This window comes from Ciconia boyciana, chromosome 6, assembly GCF_034638445.1.
Source record: "Ciconia boyciana chromosome 6, ASM3463844v1, whole genome shotgun sequence".
In the NCBI taxonomy this organism is placed as follows: Eukaryota; Metazoa; Chordata; class Aves; order Ciconiiformes; family Ciconiidae; genus Ciconia; species Ciconia boyciana.
In genome coordinates this window covers 70223647-70243153 of record NC_132939.1, presented here as the reverse complement: position 1 = coordinate 70243153, position 19507 = coordinate 70223647, and the positions used below count along the sequence as shown (strand labels likewise).

General features: G+C 42.1%; 1 protein-coding gene across 1 annotated transcript in view; it reads right to left on the bottom strand.

Annotated features, from left to right (window-relative positions):
* MDGA2 (MAM domain containing glycosylphosphatidylinositol anchor 2) overlaps window positions 1-19507 on the bottom strand; it is a 389857-nt gene that overhangs the window by 168972 nt on the left and 201378 nt on the right. The window contains exons 5-6 of the mRNA XM_072865499.1: window positions 15988-16184; window positions 12205-12337 (exon numbers count right to left, since the gene is read on the bottom strand). Coding sequence (XP_072721600.1) covers window positions 12205-12337; window positions 15988-16184 — 330 coding nt within the window. The remainder of the gene's footprint in view (window positions 1-12204; window positions 12338-15987; window positions 16185-19507) is intronic.

Sequence of the window (19507 nt, the reverse complement as noted above, 5' to 3'; positions counted from 1 at the left end):
TGACAGTAAGGCAGCAATTTATGCCTCCAATCTTGATTTTATTATTTAAGTTTTACAAAATTTAGTTTCACCAAGCAAAGCACTTGGCTGGTTGCCATGTTTACACAGGCCTCTCCTTGCAGGAAAGGCACTTTACAATCAAAGTGCTTCAAAGCGCCCAGAACTCAGCAGGTAGATGTGCAATCAAAAGAAAAGTTGTGTGACTGCACCAGCCCAGAAGCTTCCTCTGCCAAACAGCTGCCTCCTGGCATAAGGACGAGCTCCTCAGTTTCTGCTTAAATCTTGCAGAGATCCCACAAAATTCCATTGAAAAGTTTAACTTTAGGGATATATTTTAATATTTTCCACTGCTATCTTCTTCTGCATTTGGTTTAATCTCACATTATGTCATTTATTTATTTCTGCTATCTTTCTTCCTATTAATTTCCTCTCTAAACTAAATAGCCTGAATTTTTTCACTTCCTCCCTCATAGCCCCAGAACTTGTTCAGATCACAAAACCCTGGGTCACAGTCGGGTCATGGAGACACACTGACACAGGACCGATGTCCTCAATTTCATGTAGAGTTGAAAAGTGATGGATTTTATAGTTTTAAGTAATGTTCATTACCAGTTTGGAAAGTTGAGCATCAGAGCCAACACAACTCTGCAATACCAAAACTGGTGGAGACAGAGGAGGTGCTCATGTATGAAATCTTATACATTTATACAGAATCCCTAATGCAACAAAAATGTCCCTGCCAAAAGGAGTCAATACTAAACAGAATGTATTATATCACTCCGCAAAGCCACTTCCAAAGCTTCACCCTGGCTGAGGTCTCTCTTAGATGACTACCAGCCATGAGGATTAATGAGATGAACGCTGGGCCATCCAGGTTTGGCGAGCAAAGCATTTCCCAGTCAGAACCTTCACCCCAGCACCGGCAGAGACTCAGCCAGGCAACCTGCCCAGCGGAAACTTTCTTTCAACTCTCTGATAGGAATAATAAAATTCATTATAAAACAATAGCAAGCTTTGGTAAATATTTCCATGGGTGAGTGCATGGAACAAGCTTTCCAAACATCGTATTTGGACATCGTAATGAGAACGGCTCAGTGTTCAAAAGAGCTCTGCATCTTTACTGCCCTTTAGAAGTAGGGGTTTCTGAGTGCCAGTCCCACATTTCAAAGTCATGGTTGGTTTGCCAGGGGACAAAGAAAGCTGCAGTGCCACTGCGAGCTCTTCCCCGTGAAGAACAAGGCACTACTCATGATGAGGGAAACTGTTCAGGTCCCCATTCATATTGCAGCTGCATCCTTTTTAAAGGGATTTCAATTCAGAGACTTTCGTGTACAAGTATTGCTTCTGCATCCAATGTATTTCATAGGACTGTAGAGCCTGGCTGTGAACTCAACAGTGCACATGAGAAAGTGCTATTGGAAGTACACTGGGTCACAATACACAGCCCTGCTAGTCAAGTCACTACGGAGAATTTAAATCAGAACTGCATCAATTTTTTTACCTACTATTAGCATGTGCACACAAGGCAAGTTAGGCACTGACGACATACAGACGGAGATTAATTATAAAATGTGGCTACAACATACACCAGTCTTCACAGAGTAATAATATAGCATGCAACACTCACTGGTTTTGATTAATGACTGGGGCAAAAGCTTCTCAGATCCAGCACAAAGCTAGCAGTCATTAAGTCGTCATTAACACCCTAAGATACACCCTTAACAAGATCAGTTTACCAAGCACCTTCGACATAACAACCTAGCTCTACAACAAAATGCTTCCAGTTTAAGCAGAGCTGCCACGGGATTATCGGCAGGGAGACTGGAAACATCTTCTAATCAATGATCCGATACAGAAGTTCACTGAACTTGAAAGAAGCAGAGTCTCTACTGCTGCCTGGGATGGGTATCTGAGACAGATACTACACTGGGAGGAAAAAGATATCTGTCACTGATGCAGCATACAGAAAAAATCTGGCGCCAATGTGTGTTATAATTAGTGAGACAAATATATGTATTTAGACTGGGTATATGGAATTGAGAAAATGTCACAATTGGCTTTAGGGATTAGTGGAAATGCAAAGGAAAACTAATACTTTAATAGCAATATCAAAGTAGAGGCAGAAAGTCATGTCCTTGACAACTCACTCATCTATGATGAATAAAAATGAAAAGACATTATTTCCTCCAGTTTTGTGAATTATTTCATATGCAGAACCGAAGTAATAGAACATAATTGAATTATACTTTCATATATACCTGTGTGTGTACGCATCCATTTAATTTACAGCCATGATTTCTTGCAGGAATACAATGCATATGCTCCTAACTACACATATTATGAATAGTCCCTTTCAAGTCACAGCAAAAAGAGAGAACATTTGAGGTCCCTGCTGGGCTGGAAGCATCATTTCTGTACTTATTTACTCAGTAAAGTTCAAAAAAGGATAGACTGTAATTCCCAGCTGAAGTCCAGATTTTAAATTACAGGGTAAAATAAACTTTTTATTGACCACACTGACACAGCATGCTGCAATATGGTAGGTCCTTTCTTTTCATCAATAGTCCTTAAAAAAGAAAACAAAACAAAATTTAAAAAAAAAAACAACAACCCAAACCAAACCAAAAAAAACCCCACAAAAACCAAACCCCAATGAAAATCACTTTTACACACCCATCCTCTCTGCTTTACCCTCCCTGCTGCTACTGACAGAGCTGTAATCTTCTGGCTGCTATCACAAAAGAGACAACTCTTCTAGGCAGAAGGTGCCAGCATGTATTGAACCAGCTAGGATAAGATACTCCAGTGGGCCAAATTATCAAGCAAACATGCACCTACGTGTGCCATCAGCTCATCTGCTCTCTCAGGACACGCAAACTTAGCTGCGGACTCTGCTGGGAAGGGGCAAGGCTTCCCAGGGCAGGTTCACCTTTGTCTTGGCAATGAGTTTTCCAACAAAGCCAAGGGAGAAAAAATATGCAGAGACTCTTAAACTTGAGCTCTTTGCAGGCTTAGGACCAGAATTCATCACAGAATGACAGGATGGTTGAGGTTAGAGGCACCTCTGGAGGTCATCTGGTCCAACCCCCTGCTAAAGCAGGGTCCCTCACTGCAGGTTGCTCAGGGCCGTGTCCAGATGTCTTCTGAATATCTCTGAGGATGGAGACTCCACAACTTCTTTGGGCAACCTGGCCCAGTGATCAATCACCCTCCCTGTAAAAATGTGTTTTTATAGTCACTGTCAAGTAGTGACCAGTCATGTAGAGTTTTGAACTTCAGTGGTGACTTGCTCAGGTGCTGCAGGCAATCGAAGTGCAGAAGAGCAGCAAAATACTCCAGCTGTAACAACTTCCAGTTCTAAACACCCTTCTGTTTAGACACATAGAACAGATGTGCTCACCATACATACCAACCTTATTTTTGTGTTACTTGCTCTTTTTTCCCATCTCTTCATTATCTTTGAAATTCCAGCACTTGCAGGTGGAGAAAATAAAGGCAAAGGGCTCAAATCCTAATTCTTTCAGGCACATGTCCTCTTTTGACTTAATACATGGAATTACTGAAGTAATATATTCCCAGACCAGATTTCAGTATTGCAAGTGTTTTAGGGTTCTCATCTTCGCAAAAGCACCCAAACCTGTTCTAGCGCAAAGGGGTGGCTCCCCCAGCCCAGGGCAGCTGCCCCTCACGATTGCTGAAGACGCCCATTAGTCCACGTGCCTTAACCTCAGACTGGGGTGCACGTGCCCCCCATGTACCAGCAGTCACCACCCAATTTGAATATGCTACCCGGTCACAGATAAAAGAGAACTCATATTTTTCAGCTTCCCCTGAGCCTGCCACCAAAGAAAAAAGAGGCTTAAAAGTTGAGTAAAGTGCAAGATTATTTTGTCCCGGCATACTATCAAGAAAGGAAAATTATGAGGTTGCAGGGGAAGCAGAGAGGGGAGTTACAGGAAAGAAAGAAAGCAAAGAATGAGATTATATTTAACAAGGCCCATTTTCAGCTGGACTCAGCCTTTATATGTTCACATATATGTGAACAAGCTGTCCTGGAGCGCCAACCCAGGTAAGCGCGGCCCACTCCCTGCGCGCTCTCTCTATTCTCAATAGCCTTTTTTTTCCTCCTCCAACTTTTTCTGAAATCCTCTGTTTTTTAACCAATGGGGATGCAGCTTTGATGACTCATCTCTTTATTCCCGATTTGCTTGGCTGCTTTTCATCCAGCAGCAGCAGCACTTTGATGACTCGCACTTTGCTCGTGCTGCTGTTCACGCACAGATGTGGCATTGATAGCTCCAACAGGGAGGAAGGGAGGCGGATACGTTTGCTATTCAGAGCACTTCCTCGGTGGTTACGCTCTGGGGACGACTACAATAGCTCACAGCTCCCACACTGTATGAACGATTCATTCTGTGGACATTTTATCAAGAGGGTATGAAGGGAAGGCAGGATCCTCCCTTTAGCAGCAGAGCAGTGTTAAATCAGCTTAACCCAATCACGAAACTGTCCCCTTCATCACTATATTTAGATGCACTGTTATACATGTAGGCTTAAATTCATCTCGGCTAATTTCAACCACCTGAAAGTCAGGCATGCAATCCGAGGTCATGTATCTCGATGAGATATAAGCACCCCTAAAGCACAATTCCTGCTCTCCAAAAATAGATGGGATGAATTGCTCTTCAGAGCCATCTCTCTCCCTCTCTCCACCGAGTACAGTGCTCCCTGAACAACCAGTGTACTACAGACACCTAAGCTTTCAGACTGCTAGTTAGGTGAGACAAATCCTGTCTTGCAACAGCAACAACCGCCCACACAATTAGTGGATTAGGAATGACTGGTTACTGGGGAGCTGCAGACAAAGGACCCTCAGGGTGATGGCAGATGGCAGTCTGGACACAAAGCAAACATTAGCAATAGGTGCTCGGTAGAAGGGAGTTATCATACAGGGATGCATAAACAAGAACTTTGTTGGGAAATGTATGGAACAAGCCCTGCACTGAACCCCAGGCTTATGAGGCTGGGTACTGTGGAGTACTGACCGTGCCCTGAAGCACTGAGCTTCACCAAGGAGGTGGACAGAGGAGATCACCAGGAGCAGTGTGAGGTAGAGATGATGTGACTCACAGGCAAAAACTAAGGAGCTAGGCTCGTTATCCACCAGAAGAGACAGGACAAGATAACCATCTTCAAATACACGAAACGTTGCTGTGAAGGGGAAGCGGATTATCTCTTCTTCATGCCATGGTGGACAGGACCAGACCGAGGGGCCAGACTGCCTGCCACTAGTGCGGCACATCTGCTGCAGGTAGCCAGGTTAAACAGACATCAGTAGGACAAGGTTTAGATCTAGTGCATTCTGCCATGAAGAACGGGACTAGACAACCTCTTGGGGTCCTTCCCAGCTTTATTTTCTATTGTTCCTTTTTGCTAAAGCATTAAAACCTTCCACCTTCAGTATTCAGCTCAGAGCATACAGCTGGCTGCATTTCTTATCTGAGGATTTCAAGCCTCTTTAGTGCAGGATCACATCTCGCTGTTGCACTCTCCGAGGATGCCAGGGGATGCTAAGAGAAATATTTTTTTTCAAAACGAGATAATTCTCTTAACACTGTATTGTCTGAATGAAGGGAAACAAAGCAAGTTTATCGCAACAGACTGCTGCTTAATGGAGGGATTAAAAGTGAATTAAGTCTTTTTCAATTTGTTTCCCACCACATGCCCCAGACAGAAAACCAGCTTCAGCTGTGATTTGAATGAACTATGTCATGCAACTGAAAAATCACGTATTGAAATACTCATCTTTCTTGGTAAAAGTTACTGTTGTGGATTATTTCTATGTTGGAGGTTGCCAAAAATCAGCCTCAATATCATGTATTAATGATCACCTGCACTAAGCAGCCCGAACTGGCTGCTAATATACAAACTAATATACATTTTCAAATTAATCTGTGCCACCAAAAATGCTCTCTAGATCAAGATAAAATTTTTATATGCTTTTACTTAATCATATTAGAAGAAATATTATAGGAAGCCCAGAATTTCAGTGGTTTTATGGGTAGATATCATGCCTTTTCTCTGACCCTTCGAAACAGTGAATACTCTTAAAAGGATCCATTCGTGTTGTTATTAGATCTAGGCATTCAGATCTGCGATTCAGTTAGCTGTATCTGAAGTTCCCTTTCCCAGCTCTGAAGATTAAATAGTGAGTCACATGCAAACTGGTGACAGATTTTAATATCATCTGTCAATAATTCACGTTTGACACAGAGCAGAATTCTGCTTGGAAAAACAAACCCCCTGTATTTCTAAAGGAGACCACACTTGTTCCTGTTAAGCATCTTCAAAAAGAAGCACCTCCTGACCAATGTATGGTCCAAGCTAAGGCAGGGTGATAGGTCTTCAAGACTTTCATCAGTTCGTACACAGACAGCGATATGCTGGGGAGAGGAGATAATACTGAATTCAAACACCAACTTCCACAACACTTGCCTTTTAATGTGCTTGCTTTAATCACAGAACTGTAGAATGATCTCCGTCTGAAGGCATCTCTGGAGGCCTCTGGTCAGAGCCCTGCTTGAAGCAATGCTGATTAGATCAGGTTGCTCAGGCCTCATCCAGTCAACATTTGAGCATCTTCCGCAAGGTGAGCAAACTCAGCTCCTTCAGCCTCCTCCCATGTCACTGCTCTAGCTCCAGACCATCTCTGTGGCCTCCACTGGTCTTGCTCCAGTCCATTCGTGTCCTGCTTGCTCTAGGGAGCCCCAAACTGCACAGAGCAGTCCGATGCACTCACAAGCGCTGAACAGAGGGGAAGGATCACTGCCCTGGACCTGCTGGCTGCAGTTCTGCTGGTACAGCCCAGCTTGCTGTTGGCCTTTTTGGCATGGGCACATTGCTGGCTCATCTTCAACTTGTCTGCAGGGCAACCCAACTCCCTTTCTGCAAAGCTGCTTTCTGGCCAGTTGGCCCTAACATGGACTGGTACATGGGGTGGTTGTTCCTCTCCAGGGGCAGGACGTGGCATTTCCCTCAGCTAATGTCATGAGGCTCCTGTCTGCCCTTTTCTCCAGCCTGTCACGAGCCCTGTATTGACCACTACTCCCAATTTGGTACCTGAGGACTTGCCAGAAGTGCGCTAAGTCCCATCGTTTTGGTCATTAATAATTATGTTGTACAGTATTGTTCCCCGTTTTGATCCCCGAGGGATGACATGAGCAAATGACCACCAGTTAGACATCATGCCACCCTTAAAGCCCAAAAGCCCAGCCAATTTTCCCCTAACAATTTGCATCTCACAAATCCGGCTATAAGGAAACCATGGGAGGTCATATCAAAAGTCTTAAAGACAAGGCAAGAGGATGACAAGGTGTAATAGAGGAATCAAGGTGGTGATTCCAAAACACTTGTAAGTGGGAATAGGAGATGAGAAAGGTGTCGGGGAGCTGTTCCTATGAGAAGACATGACCTGTAGCACTGTGCTCCCCTCCTCCAGAAGCCTTTCCTGCCAGCTCTGTCTTTCGTGCTTCTTGCAGTTTCAAACTGCGAGGCACATTTGGAGGAAAAATTTCACTGATTTCAGGAATACAAATACACTAAGAGCTCTAAGAATGTGAAAAACATGAATGGGGAAAAGACAGATGTGAGTGCCATGCGAGAACACTTTGAGGCCTTGGGGAAGAGATGGGAGAGTAGCAACCCAAAGAAAAGCCCAACAGGTGGAGTAGGAGCCAGAACTGGATCAATCGGATTTCTTCTTGGGTACAGCATGGACGTAGCGAGGTAACAAAAATGGGTAACGTAGACAGAAAATATGAAGGTCACGACTCAGTGTGACACCCACCCTCGCAGCTGCTCCTCTTCTGACAGCATGGATTCAAACACATACACTGAGAAAATTGTCAGGGTTCCTCCTCCTTGTCAGAATAACCCCTTGATTTTTTTGCAAAGCAGCTGCATTTGGTTTTACAACTCCTGCTTGCATTAACTTACCGAAATTAACTTCTACGTGCTAATTTTAAAGGGACTCAATCTACTAAAAACAAATGAGAATTGCAAAATTAGTCCCTTTGCCGTTCTTCCTCACATCTTGACTTCTATTTCTGTTCCTGCCACTCACCAGCAATCTGCCAGCAGGTGAATCACTTCACAGTGTTTCTGCTTCCCTTCAAATTTCTCATCTATTTAGATAATAAATTTGCAGAGTAATAGCTGTCTTTAGATACAAAGTGGGTCTGTGCTCAACAAGTGCCTCTACATGCTGCTCTACAATATTACTGCTAATTGTCATCTCGGGCTTCAGCATATGCATGGTCACATGCTTCTGAGATGATCTCAGCTTTTCTCATTACAACATCCTTTTTGGTTTTGTATTTTAAACTAGTCTGCACTGGAACAAAGAAATCCATGTGCCTGAAAAATGATGCCAACGCACTCTGTCTCCTGCAGTACCTACAGCCATACGGTGCTGTGTCTAAGGCTTCAGACTCACGCAGAACAGATGTAATTAACACATTGCCGTTGAATGAAGGGGGTGTGAGTGTACCTAATTATACCTATGCGTAACACTTTCAATCTGCATCATGTCCAAAGTATAGTGAAGTGCATCTGATGACGTCAGCTGAATTACCTCTCTAGTTATTCAAAGAGAACTATGCAGAAAGTTTCCTTTGGATTGGTTATACCACAGTAATTGTTACTCCGGTGATGCCACGACATGCAATCAAATAATCAGCAAGACAGAGTGAGCACAGAAAACAAAAAGGTCACAGGGACAAGCTGGCAGGCGGCACTGAACAGAAACCTGAACTACTCACCCGAAGACATGCCCGGTGTTCCTCAAATTAGCTCTCAACTCAGGTGTGTGCACAGGCGTATAGATGTATGAAAGACCCCGCGGCATAAATAGTAGTGGCAGAGCACCTGGATCTGCACTGCTTTCCTTGAAACAAGTGTCTAGTTCATGCTCGAGTCACCTATAGCTCTTGGTGAGGGAAACTGGGGAGACTTGAGAGTGTTTCAGAGAAAGAAAGAGGGAAAAACAAGCGTTCATGTGCCTTCGTCACCATATTCTCCAACAACACAGGAAGATTATCAAGCAGAAGGCTCAACAGGTGACTTGAATGTCACCCGCAAGAAGCTCGGTGGCCCTGGATGCAGAAAGTAGGCAGGGTAGTAGCAGGATACTGTAAGAGCAATAAGGGTTTCCAGGCATACAGTAATAGTTACATTGGGTTTTTTTTCCACATCTGCTGAGCACGCTTCCTCAAGCACAATCTGCCAACGATCATCACACGTGACAAACGCTCGTTACAGCGTGCAGAAGTCCTGCTGCGCATCAGCGTGCAGTGGCAATCAATCAGGGCCGGCAGGGAGCCGAGGTGCTCCCTGCAGCTCCGCAGCTTCCCAGCCGCCGTGTGCGCACCGTGTCAATCAATCGAGGTGAATGGCAACCCACCACACACAGATGGTCCACAAACCCTCACAAACCCCATCTGGCTGCTGGGACAGCTGATGTCCCTGAGCAACCCAAGCTAGAGTGCACATCCACGGCAGGGAAAAACCTCCCCGACTTTGCTCACAAGTCAATCAACCAAAGGGAGCCCGGCAACTCATGCAACAGTCCGCGTGTCATGCGATAAAAGCCTGAATCCAGTGAGCCAAATCACGACTGGAACGAGATGGAAACCCACAGCTGCTGTAAGCCTCAGCTATTCTCCTTAGTCATCTCTCTCACCAGTAACAGCCAAGTTCTACAAAAACTTCTCACACCTGTTATGCTTACAGACCTGATAAATGCAGAATAGCCAAATTGCCAGCAATTTTATATTGAGATCACACAATTTGCAGCTGAACTTGAATTCACTTGTAGCCACATTAATTACAATAAATATCGTGCATGTTTGCCACCTTACAGACACTTCTGTTTGTCTCTCCTTTGTTTCCATTAGACAGGCATCTCCACGACGTGCTTCCAGATTTAAATTAAAAACAGATGGACAGGCTAGGACTGCTCTATACCGAAACAGAGTACCAAGTTCAGGTTCTGATTTTCATTACTTTGGATTTATCCTGGATTACTCTGGATTTACAATTCATATAACTTCTATGAAGTTTCACCAGGTGAAGTTCTACCAAAGAGCTGTATCAGATGAAGTCATACCAAATGAGAAAAGTTTTGTCCCAGTCTCATCAACACATCAGTCATCATCTTTAATGATATGTTGCAGTAATTACTATACGTATTTAATCTGGCCCTTGATGATGGTTGCCACCAAGTTCTTCGTGAGAAAGTGTGAATCTTTATAATTTTTCAGGCTTGTTTATTTTGGAAATTACTCCAGAAGAGCAATTCCTGTTAATGTAGCAAGACACCCCTCTCCCAAACTAAACATGACATTTGTAAGGTGGAAATATTAATTCTTTTTGCAAAATTAGATCACCTGTCCTCAGTTCAGAATAGTTATGCTATTTGATGTTCCCCCATTACTGTAACATAAACAAACTTCTGTTGCAGATGAGGTCCAACATGGACAAAGACTGTTCTGGCTCCAACAGCAAAATTATCGCTCTGACAAATGGCAGCAGTAACAACTCTCATCCTCTGTTCTCATGGATGAAGGTGGATGAGTTATTACTGGTACTGAGAGGAAACTTGCTCCCACCTATCAGGTACACCTCTCCATGGCAGACAGGCTTTCATGCCTCTTCTGGTATGAAATCAGAGCAACTAATGAGGGACAAACCTCACATTAAGATTTTTTTTTTTCCCCGCCCCCTGGCAAAATTAATGAGAGAAAATTAAGGGCTTCCGAATCACTTTGTCAGATACAGTCAGCTCCAAAGGTAAGTCCCCTACTGCCAGTGGCAGCTTTAAAGCTGAGCTGTGAATTTGCTCTGCAATGGGCTGTGTACAGTAATGGTACATACCACAGTTTTGAAGTCCCTGCTGTCAAATCAGAAATTCAGAAAAAGCTGAAGGCAACTCCTTGGAACAAAGCCGTGAGGACAGAAATAATGTGCAAATAAAATTCATAGTTCATCTTGGACGCACTCAGCATGTTAATGCCTCAACTGTTTTGTTCATTTGCTACCTGTTATCAGTGCCCTGAGGTATATGCTATTAAGGCACTATTCAGCGTAATCTAACCTGAAGTCTTCAAACGTTACAACACTTGCTGAAGAACGGTTCTCCAGAAAACACTTCTCTGAAATGTCTAATTACTCTAGAAATCTAAGCTAAGGACTTTACTCTTTGGCATCAGCTTTATAAACCATTTCAGACACATCCTCTGTGGATCCTGGACACAGAGCCTTTAGCAGGGTTAAAAATCTATAATTTTCATTTTCCTGGAAACTAGCTTTCCCAATTGCACTTCTTGCGATCAACCACTGGCATGTGGCTCTCAAGATGCATAGCAGTGATACAGCCATGAAGAGAGGGAGACAATCAACTGACCATTTGTTCAGCCAGGAACAATGTCCAAAGACAAGAGCAAATGCACAAGAAATGCCACAACATGGAGCCAGCTTGGTCAGAGACTATGGATAAATGCCTGGTTATCCTCCTGCAAAGCATTTCAACACAACTGCTTGAATATTTTCATATGAACCATTTAAATCTGAAAGAAAACACTTTTGTTTAAATCAATGTAAGAAATCAATGTTTAAATCGATGTAAGAATATATCAGATCAGTCATATGAAATCAATCGTTTAAATCGATGTAAGAATATAAAAAGGTTGATTATTTCCTAAAACATTTTGTTGACCAAAAATAATTAGCTTTCAACAAAGCGTTGAGAGAAATATTTGCGAGTGTTTGGAGGACTTGTAAAGGATTGTTTTTACTCTATGCCCAGCCTTGACTGAGATGCCCCTTCCTCTTACCTTGCTGCAGTATCTTCTTTGAAGCCCCTCCATAACAGTGAAACCCCTGAGACTGGGGGAAAATGCAAATCCTGATATGAAATCCAGAGAGCGATAAATATTGAGAGCGACAAATCAAAACTCTTCTTCAAATCCTAACTTTGGTGAGAAAAAAGAAAACACCTGAAAATGGCTTCTACAACACGCTCCTGAATTGCTCCTACAGCTGCGGGGCTGCATGCGGTCACGTACGTTTTAAGCAAGAGAACAACGCTGCAACACAAAAACCACGGGCACATCTCATGGCCAGAGAAGGTCGCTGCTGGAGGCCCACCTGTTTTATTAGAGAGTCGGAAGGACACCATCTTGTCCGGGATGCTGCAGACATTCCTCACCGAGGCGATGCAGCTGTAATTCGCGTAATCCTGAGGTCGGAGGTTCTTCAGCTTCAGGATCTTTGTTTCTCCCTGCATGTGCAAGAGAGAGCGTTAGGAAGGGACTGAGGCAGAGGAACAAACAGGGATGCAGGAAACACCGAGACTGGCTTTCAGGAGGCAAAAGGAAGATGCAGAGGTGGCTAATTAGAAGCAGATGTTGTAGTGATCCAGAAAACATATTTTATTTAATTACCTGAAAGAATGGCAGCTGGCATAACCTAAAACTGTAGTCCCACTTATATATTAAAGGCAAAAGAAAAGAGAGCAGTGAGGGGGAAATTGGTTTGACAGAGTCTTTCAAGTTGCAGCATTATTCGGGATAATATATCTTAAGGTACAATCTACGTGATGAAAAAAATCACAAGCTACAGAAATCCTGCTGTTTTCCTTTGAAAATGAGCTACTGATGGATTTTATTTTTAGCCAGCAGTGTAAATGATGGAGCAGGGACCTGAATGGAATATGTAATGAAGGAGTTCCTTTAGACACAATCAAGAGAAAACTGGAAAACATGAGATTTCCACTGCAGTACTATGTGAAATGGGCACCACAGAACCAGAAACTCAGGAGAAAAAGCAAGTTGCTGAAATATGTATGTAAAATCTTACAGTATTGGTAGCAACAAGAGTAACAAAAAGCCAAAAGGAGTGTTAGATACAAAATCCTGAGCATGCAGAGATGTCATGGGACAGAGCAGGGAGGGAGAAAACACAGGGAGCACAGCAAAGCACATCAGGGTGTCGGGCGTGAGGATGCAACGGCACGGAGGGCTGCAAAAACATCAGATAAATCTGTATGTATCAATACCTGCACATTATTCACCCTAGCATTAAAATAACAAACTTCCTCGGGCTTTCAATCTCCTCCTCCAGCTGCCCGCTTTCAAGTCCTTGCCTGCGTTTATAGTGATAAGCTAAAAATGTATTATGTTTAGACAAGGCTAAGGCAGAGCCCCAGCCCAGGGAGACAGACACTCTGAACGGGCTCACAAAGCATCAAAAGAGCAAACGTTGGAAAATGCTCATTATCATATGTCCTGTTAAAGCTGAACAACTTTTAATATTACCACAGCTCGATCAACATATTTAATTTTTTTCAACAATATCACGCGCACCAACTGCCCAGGCCTATATAAGCAAAAATATGGTAGTTTGTGAAAATGCATGTACAGAACTAGCAAAAAAAACAATGAAAGAGAAGATACAGCTAGCCAGACAAGAAAAGATATAGTTGTTGAAATCAAGCTTGGTAGATGTTTGTAGTATTGGAACTGAAGTCCTTTGTATGTGTAATCAGTCCCAGAAATTTTGTGATTAAAATTAAGCACATGCTGATTTAGTGCTTGCAAGACCAAGTCTTTGAAAGGCTGTTCCTAAAGATAAAGATTCTACTTTAAGAAGAGGTTTATCTGGGCTGGAGAAGGGCCTGATCCAGGTTAGTAGGAACACAGCTACCAAAGTCTTGGAGTTCTGGAAACGCAGAGCAGCTGCATCCCATCAATTCATTCCTTAGCTGTGGACTCCAAGCTGAACTTGTGGGCTGAACTCACAATGGTATTCTGGATCATGTCCCCAGATTGCAGAGATTTATAAAAATGTATATATTTTCTTCATTGGTTTGGATAATTAGTCTAATTATGTCTAATTGCATAATTATTGTAAATACAGCAAATTTAATCTTGTACTCAGGCTGTGCAATTACAATGTGCAATGAGGATGATGCAAACTCTTAGGAAAAAAATTCTGCATCAAGATTTTGGTTTTGAGAAGTTCAGTATTTCAAATACTCCCACAGATAAGAACGTGCATGTTTGTTCAGTTTTTTTCCCCATGGCAGCTAAAATAAGTAGCTGACATGACCTGACTCATCAAAAAAAAATCTGTTCAAAGTTCAAGAATTCATTTGTATATGCCCAGTTTTCCAAGTGCCTTCTGTGATTTAATAAAACAAGAAAACGAGCAGAAAGAAAAACTAGCCTTTTTGGGGTACAATACCTCCAAAAATTTAATTGCGTTACTACTTTACTACTTGTTTTCCTTTAAATTTCATTTGATTTTCAGATTGATAATCTACCTTCAAAGCAATCACCAAAAAACGCCACCTCAAATTCATATCTCTTGATGCTCTGAAGTCAAATCCCCTCTATCCCTCTTCACATCAGCTCTTACTGTTTGTTACCGTATCATAAGCTGAACCAATTATGCAGAGATGTGCAGTAGACGTTTATGACTCTTGAACCGTTAATTACATCTTTTCCTCTTATAAACATATATTAGATCTTGTAGGCCCACGACAAGATACACCAATTCAACCTGACCTCCAATAAATGTAAAAAGGTTATGGATAAGCTTTTGACTATCAACATGACAATCTGATTTATTCATTAATTCAGCCCAGACAGAGGTTCTAGGAAGAATGCTCCTAGTAACCTAGAAATATATATATATTTTTAAAATATTGAATCTAATTTCATGTGATGCCATTTTATTAGATATGTTCTTAAATGATGGTAGGGAATGTAATTATCAGCATTTCCATATCAAAATATAAAACAAAAAGTCCCATGTCAAGGGATTCTCTCACTTTTTAATTAAAACATTAAAAAACTCTAGTTTACGCACTTGAGTGCAAGGAAACAAGCCACAGATTTGCTAACCTGGGTCCATACATGTTAAATTAAAAATAATCTCATCACATTTAGGAGACCAATAACTTGACTATGTAATCTAATTCTCATCTCTGCAGGGTTCCAGGCTACACGTTTCTCAGTAAAATACCAAGCCACTGTAGCAATATAAAGCTGTCAAGTACAATAAAAAGAAAAAATGAAGGTGCTCTCAAATCATTAGCTGAAAATTATTTACGAAAGTTGCAGGTTGCTTTCTGCTATGAAGACCAAATTACCAGGCAGTTTTCACCTCTGTCTTTACTCGTTATTGCTTGAGACTTTCCAAAACAATTTTGATTCCTTTTTTTATTTTTTTTCCTTTTTGCAAACACCGTCACACACTTTTGTCCATAGACAATAGGATATGCCAGCTTTTTATTCTGAGACTGTGCAAATGTGCTAACAATAAATTAATCTGATCTAATCTGACAGACTCTTTTGCTGGCCCAGTCTTCCTTCGCGGCTGTGAGCGAGAGTTGGAAGACTTTAAAAAGCACTTCTTTCCATTTTTGCCATCTCATCTTTTATGTGTGTAATTCTGGAACAAAAACTTATATTCAAAGAAGTGAAAGGCAGAATAAAATAAAAAAAGAAACAACACAGGGAGTTGCCACAGAGTTTAGCCTTCTTGAAAAGCTTTTTAGGCTGTAACTTCTGTGCAGAATCACTTTGCATTGTATTGGAAAAGATTAGGAAATAGCAGTCAAGTCAGAGGTTTGGGCTTGCAGCGCCCAGGCAAAATGACTTCAAAGGGGCTCCTGCAGATAGTACTCACTGTGCGTCTTCCCGTAATTTCCTATTTCATAATTTTACAAAAAATTAAAAGACATATTTTATATTAGGAAGTCTTATAATAACATACGGGTGCATTTGTGCCAGGGTGTAGTTATCTGGAGGGCATGCCCACTTACCCACACCACAAACCCAGCAGGGATATGCAGGCAGATCCAGTTACAAAGAATCTGGTGCAAGTAGCCTAAGGAAGGAAAAAATACTGTACTTTCATTCCTACCTGGGTAAAGAAGGGCTCATAGATCTCCACTCCTTTATCAGACCCTTGCAGCAATACCTCTTGGCCGCGTCGCCAGCTGTACCGAACAGGCGGATTGGAGTTGGCAACGCACCTGAGAAACACCGTTCTCTCATAGTAAAACTGCTCTTTTGCTTCCCCGATGCTCTGGTGGACTGTTACTATTGGATCGTCCAAATCTGGAAAGACAGAAAAAAAAAAAACCCAAGATAAAGTCAGGCTTCAGTTGTCCCTACGATGGTTCTGCGATGGGAAGTGTGTGCATCACCTTGTATACAAGCCAACAGCAAAAGAGAGGCAATACAGCTCTAAAAGCCACAAACGCACATTTTAGGACTTTTGCAGCAGAATCCAGTTTTAGAGTTTGTTTTCATCTGTACAGCACCTAGCACAACTGGATCTTCATTTACAACTCAGAATTTTGGATGTAACAATACATACTATCTCATATATGACAACATCAATCGTATTTCTATTGTTTCCACTAATACGTATGTTTTATCTGTACCGCTTTAGTACTTGTTTCTTATGTACGACTTTAATTTAAATGTCGCTTAGATAAAATAGTTTATAAAGCTTTGGAAATAAATAGACAAGACTAATTTGCATCCTAATGGTAGGATCTACTAGAACATAGATCATGTGCATGCATCTGTTTTCCTGTAAAGCAACAATTTAATACAGTAATTTAATGCATATTCCCTTCTTTCAGTTACATGCATTTAACTTCAAGCAGGTAAATTTATCACAGGCTTTAGAACACACTTCTCTTGATTAAAATACAGATATCACATAATTACTCCCACTGCATCAGCTCAAAGAAAATTAGATCCCCACAACAGAATTCACTCATCTTAAACAGGGAAGAAATAACAATAGTCCTTGGAACGTGAGTACACCTAATTAATTAATTTGTGCTTTATACCATGAGGAAGAAGTAGATTCCTGTTTGCAAGGTTTTACTGTTGTTTATTGTGAGCTTTCTCTGAAGGTACAATTACGTCGAAGAAGGAAAAAAAATGAAACAAAACAAGAAAAGCAATAGCTGTTTTTACTAAGTACTAGTTCAAAACACTCAACCTCCAAATGACGAGGTAAGCAATTCTCTGGTGAGCTTTAGGGAGAAGTTACACTGCCTGGAGGGCTGGCAGCCAAGGGGAAGTTGCTTCTCTAAGTCTAGCCCCAGTCTACATCCAGGTTTGGCTCCAACAGCTACAATACAGGCACTGATGCTGCTACCCACAGAGAGTAGGAACAACTTGCCTAATTATACCTGTACCGATCCGATCTGCACACACACAGCAACAGCACCTTCCCATGTGCAACTCAGCCTTGACTGAAATAATTTCAGAACCTTATCAGCAGTGCTTCTTCCTTAAAACAAAATATAATGCTTTAAGTAGTGCTTAATTAATTACTCATCCACAAATTTAACCCTATTTTTGCAAAGTCTTGTGTGATCAACTATCCAAATATCAATTCATCAGATTTATTTGAGGCCACGATTCATTGAAATGCAGAATGAGGCGCTCAGATCTTCGCACGATCACCGATGTCAAAGGGAACGTGATCATGCTCCTCGTTTGAGTCCTTTTTCAAAGGTGTTGAAAACAAGGACAGTTCTTTTGGGGGAAGCATCACATTCATTTTACCCATGTCCTTTCCCCAAGTGCCAGTCAAACACCACTGTAACCATCACAGTGTATTGTGTGAGGTGGACCATCAGCATAGCAGTTCTTAAAAAAGTTTGAGGGTTTGATAGTTTTTAAAAACTAGAGGTGTGGCAGAGGCACATGGGATTATTAAAGGAAGCCCACCATTAACAATCTGAATAGATTAGCATGTTTAAAACGTCCACACTGAAAAGCAGTTTGCGCTTAAAAATTATTTGTTAGATGCCTACATCTTGATTTGCATAACAAGAATAAAGCTTGAGAGTCTCTTGATTAATTAGAAAAAAAAAAGTGTTCGAAAATTTGGAATAATTCAAGCAATAATATCTTGTAATAGTGCATGGATTTTAAGTAAATGTTACCTTCATTCTACTCTACAAAACATTCAATTTAATATCACAGAAACAAATTATGAAACTGTTGCTCCAAATTAGGATGGCATTTTCTAATGAGATTTCATTTTTGTTTTAAAGGTTATTTTAAATCACAGTAGCATTTGAAAAGGGATGAGATTGCTGAAACGTTATGTCTTCTACTCATGCAATAGAAAATAAAAAGAAGGAAATTAGCTTACTTCAATTTCTAGGCCAAAACACCTGTTCCCTACATTCTGATGAACAACAGAACATTTCACACATGAATGCTTTCCAGCATCTGCTTATTAAAGCACATCCTTAGACCACAAACAAGGATGACCGGCAGCCAAGAGCCTCCAACACCAAGTCAGGGGACCGCTCCTTGAATCTCTCGCCCTTAGATGAAGGTGCATCCATTAGGTGAAATACACAGAGATCTGAGTCTTGACTTATCTTCATTTAGATGAAGTTACTCAAGACTACACACACTAAATCACTTAAAGCCTAAAAACGGGACTTGAGGTAACTGCAAAGCCTGCCAGCGTAGGATGGCAATCAACACCCCAACACAAGGCAGTCTGAGGCTGACTGGCCAGAAGACAGCTTTGCAGGGGAGGCCCTGGAGGTCCTGGTGGCCGAACAGGAGGTGGCCGATCACATCCCAGGCTGCAACAGCAAGAGCGCAGCCAGCAGGTCCAGGGAAATGATCCTTCTCCTCTACCCTGCAATTGCGAGACAACATCCTGAGCACCCTGTCCAGGTCACGACATGGACATGCTGGAGCAAGTACAGAGGAGGCCACCAAGACGATCGGAGGGCTGGAGAAGGTGCCATAAAAGTAGAGGCTGGGGGAGCTGGGTTTGGCTAGCCTGGAGAAGATAAGATGAAGGGGAGATCCAGTTTCTATCTTCAGCTGGCTACCGGGAAGTTATAGAGAAGATGAAGGCAAACTCTTCTTAGAGGTGCAGAGGAAAGGTCCATAAGCCCATAGGTATAAGTTGCACGAAGATAAATTCCTCCTGGTTATAAGTGAAAACAAATTCCCCATGCAATCAGACAAGCGCCCAGAGAGGCTGCGGGATACCATCCTTGGAGACATTCAAAGCTTGACTGAACACAGCCCTGAGCAATCTAGCCTAACTGTGAAGCTGGCCCTGGTCTGAGCAGGGGGTTGGACAAGAGGTCCTTTCAAACCTAAATTACTCCATGATATCATGAGCTGTGATGCCATTGCTTGCTCGCGCTATCTGCCCTCTTGCAATGGGCCCATGCTGGATGTGTGTTCACCCCCTCCAACGCCGGTACTCCTCTACAACATAGAGAAGCAGGCACCCTCTTTCTGCATGGCCCTGTACTACAACAGGGGACGGATTTTGATAAGAGTATAAGGCAACCTCAAAGAAATGTAAGTTGGGAATGCAAATGCAGCAAGCCTTCTGCCAAAGCATTTCATAATGGTCAATTAATAGAAAA